This window comes from Chanodichthys erythropterus, chromosome 9 (assembly GCF_024489055.1).
Source record: "Chanodichthys erythropterus isolate Z2021 chromosome 9, ASM2448905v1, whole genome shotgun sequence".
NCBI classification, from domain to species: Eukaryota; Metazoa; Chordata; class Actinopteri; order Cypriniformes; family Xenocyprididae; genus Chanodichthys; species Chanodichthys erythropterus.
Window position 1 is genome coordinate 23,777,551 of NC_090229.1, and position 4,240 is coordinate 23,781,790.

General features: G+C 38.7%; 1 protein-coding gene across 1 annotated transcript; it reads right to left on the reverse strand.

Annotated features, from left to right (window-relative positions):
• Window positions 1-2,399: 2,399 nt before the first annotated feature.
• LOC137026454 (uncharacterized) lies at window positions 2,400-3,545 on the reverse strand. Its single transcript, XM_067393810.1, has 3 exons — window positions 3,200-3,545; window positions 2,799-3,119; window positions 2,400-2,714 (listed from the first exon to the last, which is right to left on the reverse strand). The coding sequence occupies exons 1-3, from the start codon at window positions 3,500-3,502 to the stop codon at window positions 2,400-2,402; spliced, it is 939 nt and encodes a 312-aa protein (XP_067249911.1). The 5' UTR covers window positions 3,503-3,545.
• Window positions 3,546-4,240: the final 695 nt, after the last annotated feature.

Below are 4,240 nucleotides of genomic sequence, written 5' to 3' on the forward strand. Positions count from 1 at the left end.
AATTGGAAAAAAGTGTCCCAATCAACCTGAATTCACCCTATTTAAATGTAATAGTTGTCTATGTAATTAAAATTAATTTTCAATAAATAAAAATATTGTTGAAAAACACATTATTTGTTGTTTGTCACATGTAGTAGACCATTTTTGTGCCATGGGTAATAGGGGAATCTACCACCGGAAGTATATTTAAGCACAAAATTTCATCGTAACACGTTTATAACACCATCCAGGTTATTTGATTTTTGCTTACCATTGGTTTCAATTGTTCTTACTTTTTAGTAAATTTAGAAAATACATTTAAGACGTTATTGATGAATGTTTTAAAGTATGCATACATTCACAGTAGTCTAAAATTAAGTGGTTCCACAAACCTTGGTCCTGGAGTAACCCCCATCTCTCCAACATTACACATTTTAGGGGTAGTTTAAACGACAGCGTTTTCAAACCAAAACTGAAAAATTTTTGCCATTCATTTATACGGCAACAGCGTTTGGGGGCCTGAAAATGCAAACCTTTTTGAAAATAGGATTCAAAGTGGACGTTTTTGAAAACGTCTCAATGTAAAGTAATGTGCATGTCTATTATGTGTTCAGTCTATAGGTGCGTAGTGATTCTTTACAAAGTGACATTGCCAACTACTGGCCTGGCATGCTGCATAATACAGAGTTTTTTGTGTTTTTGGCAGATCCATGTGAATGGGGATCGTTTTGACAACGTTGTTATTGTTACGCATAAAAAGGCAAAGGAAAAAAACTTTTCAATTTAGTACACTGTTGTTGTGTAAATGTACCCTCAGATAATCCCCTAATCAAGTACCCCTGATTCAACGTATCATCTCACTAATAAAGACTTCAAGACTTTAGATGGAGGTGTTAGATTAGAAAGACATCAAAAATGTGCAGTGCTGGGGGTACTCCAGGTCCAACTAATGTTGTAACTGATGCAGAAAACAGCTTCATCCTATAGACCTTATCCAGAGCAGCACCATGACAGGTATGAAAGTGAGGTTGAGAGGGAAAAATTTCAGACGGGGCTTAGATTAAGCTAGAATTAGGCCTTAAACCGAGCTAACAAACACTTGCAACCCATACTGAATTCAGAGCCAGACTGGCATCAGCTGCTTAAAAAGAAAAGGTCACATGACAGAAAACAAACTGGAACTGTTCACTGACAGGCAGAGTCAGATTAGCATATTTAATTGGGCTTCAGTTAAAGCATTTAAGTAGCGGTTATGGACTTGTCTTAGAAAAAAAAAACATTACTTATGTGAATGCTGAGGCAAAACAATGACATAGTTTATATTATATGTCAGATGTCAGTGCAAGTTGCTTTCAATTAAACAGCTCAAGCATACATTTTAGCCTGAGACTAGGCTTAAGCCTTGTCTGTGAAACTGGGGTAATGTGTGGTTTTTTTTTTAATGGCATCTGCTTTAAAAAGCTGTATAATGCAACTAGAACATTTATAATTTTCCATAGCTCATGCTGTCTGGAGTTTTTTTGTCTACTGAAATTTCTTGGAAAGATAATTTTGTAGTATTTTGTCAACAGAACAATCCAAAAACACATTAAATAACAGCACAACCCTCTGAAGAGATGCATGTCTTCAAGGTCTTCATGGGTTCACTTGGATCCGAAAACCTGAGGGTTGACCCGAGACCCTAGCAAGTTCAGGTCCAAAACTTTGACGAGTGCCTCGGAGACGGGTCGGGTTCGGTATTAGTGGCCTGGGGAATTGTAAAATAAATGGGCATTCGTGTTGTGTATTTTTAAGAAATAAGCAGTTAGCAGGACACTGGGATTTTTCCTGACTGACTGCAGGCTGTGCACACATCAATGCCGTTTATGTTCGGATATAGTTGGGTTCGAAAATCATCAGGTCGGGTCCAATTTTGGTCTAATTTTGTCGGATCTGTCTCGGATCGAGTTTTTCTTTAATAAAAATATTTTATGCATGTCAGATTCAGGTAAGAAGTGATTCTGGTCAGGTACAGATTTTAGGACCTGAGAAGACCTATGTCCATAACTCGCAGCCTTGCATTCATTCCCATTAAAAATCAAAGATGGTACTGCTGTGACTAAGGTCTATACAGAAGTCTTGTTTGTTGAACCACCTGACATATATTTTTACTCTCTGGAAGCAGGGCTAAATGAAGAAACACTGTTACTGCATCCCTGACAAGATACCAAAAACAGACATTGACAGTAACATTAATACCAGAAAAGTTGTGAGATTCAAGAAAACTATTTGTAAAAAATGATTGGGAAAGGGATTGTGAATCCACTCCTTCGGTGCAAACACCTGGACTTTGCAAATAAGATATATAAAATTTTATTTTAAAGTATAAAACTTATGGTATATTTATATACATATGTATATGGGAAAGAGTAGACTACAGTTTATTTGGGCGCTGCAGAATCGCACTCCACCATTTGCCACTTGAAGAGCACTTGTGAGATCTCCAAACGGGCATGGGCTTTGTTCCTAGTCGTCATTTTGGACAGTGTCCTCCCCACCATCTTCCCAAAACACATATCTTCATCGTCGATCATTCTCTCTTCATCATAATTGTTTATGCGGGCCACAACTGTTTCTTGCACCGGTGTGAACTGTTCCTTCTTCAGATTCTGCTCCATGTCATTGTCAGACAGGTCCGATGCCATGCACTCCAGCTTCAGTGGGACGATAGTGTCAGAACTATAACTGAACTCGGTCTAAATTAATAACAACAATAAAGAAGGTCAGAAATGCACAGTAATGTCAGCATAACATCACTAAAACATTACACATTTGCTTACCAGTTTTTCACCGTTGGAGTCTGTCTCTCTGTGTTTGATGAACTTCGAGAGCCAGTCGAGCAGAACCACAATCGGGGGTGTTTTTTTACCCCCAGCATCGTCACTCCTCTTCATCATCCTTGCAGCTTTTACATATCTGTCCCGAAGATATTTCCACCTCTGTCGACAGAATAGTTCGTCTTTTCCTAGCGCCTGGGAAATCTCTCGCCATGAGTTACAGCCCATAAACGCATCTTTATAGTCTTTTAGGCTGGAGTCATACAAATGCGGGTACTTTTTAACCTCATCGACCAATCTCTCATCCAAGTATCTAAACTCGTTCTGAAATAGTAATAACACATGAGGTCAGACATGCACGTTACGTTCAGCTTAGTTAAAACTCAGCACATTGCTTAACTTACCAATTTTTCACCGTTGCAATGTTTGATGAATTTCGAGAGCCAGTCGAGCAGAACCACAATCCGTGGTATTGGTCTTTTTTCCCCCGTTTCGCCCTTTATCATCTTCGCAGCTTTGACATATCTGTCCCGAAGATATTTCCACCTCTGTCGACAGAATGTTTCGTCCTTTCCTAGCGCCTGGGCAATCTCTCTCCACGAGTTACTACCCATAAACGCATCTTTATAGTCTTTTAAGCTGGAGTCGTACAAATGAGGGTACTTTCTAACTTCCTCGCACAACAGCTCATCCAAGTAACCATTCATTGTTGTAACTTGCTTGCCCGCGTTTATCTCTTCTGTTTATTCATTTTTTCTTCGACTACCTGTGAATCAACTATTCTGGGGCACTGTTGCCACCTTGTGGACAAACTAATATAGTGCAAAACAATGAATTGTGCATGTGCGCCCAGGGTCCGTATTCACTATGAATTTTATCTCAGTCAGTACTAGTCGTCCAAAACGTTCTTAGCTAGGAGTTTTAACTAAAAACCTATTCACAATTCTCTAAAAACAAAATGTTGACACCCATTCACCCAAAAATGAAAATTTTGTCATCATTTTGTCACCCTCAAGTTGTTCCAAACCTGTATGAATTCTCTTCTGCTGAAAACAAAAGAAGATATTCGGAAGAATATGGGCAACCAAACAGTTGATGGACCTCATTGACTTTGGTAACCCATATTAAAGCCCAGCTAACTCTGAATGAACATTCTATTCTATTACTGGAAGAACCTTTGATCATAACTTTAAAGGTGCCCTAGATTGTTTTTTTTTTTTTAACTGCCTATTTTGGGGCTTCATTAACTATGCACTGATTTTTTCAGCACGGCCCCTTTAAGAGATGCGCTTCCTCTGCCACACGAGCTCTCGACTATATTACAGTGCATTTACAAAGTTCACACAGCTAATATAACCCTCAAATGGATCTTTACAAGATGTTCGTCATGCATGCTGTATGCATGCTTCGAATTATGTGAGTAAGTATTTATTTAGATGGTTACA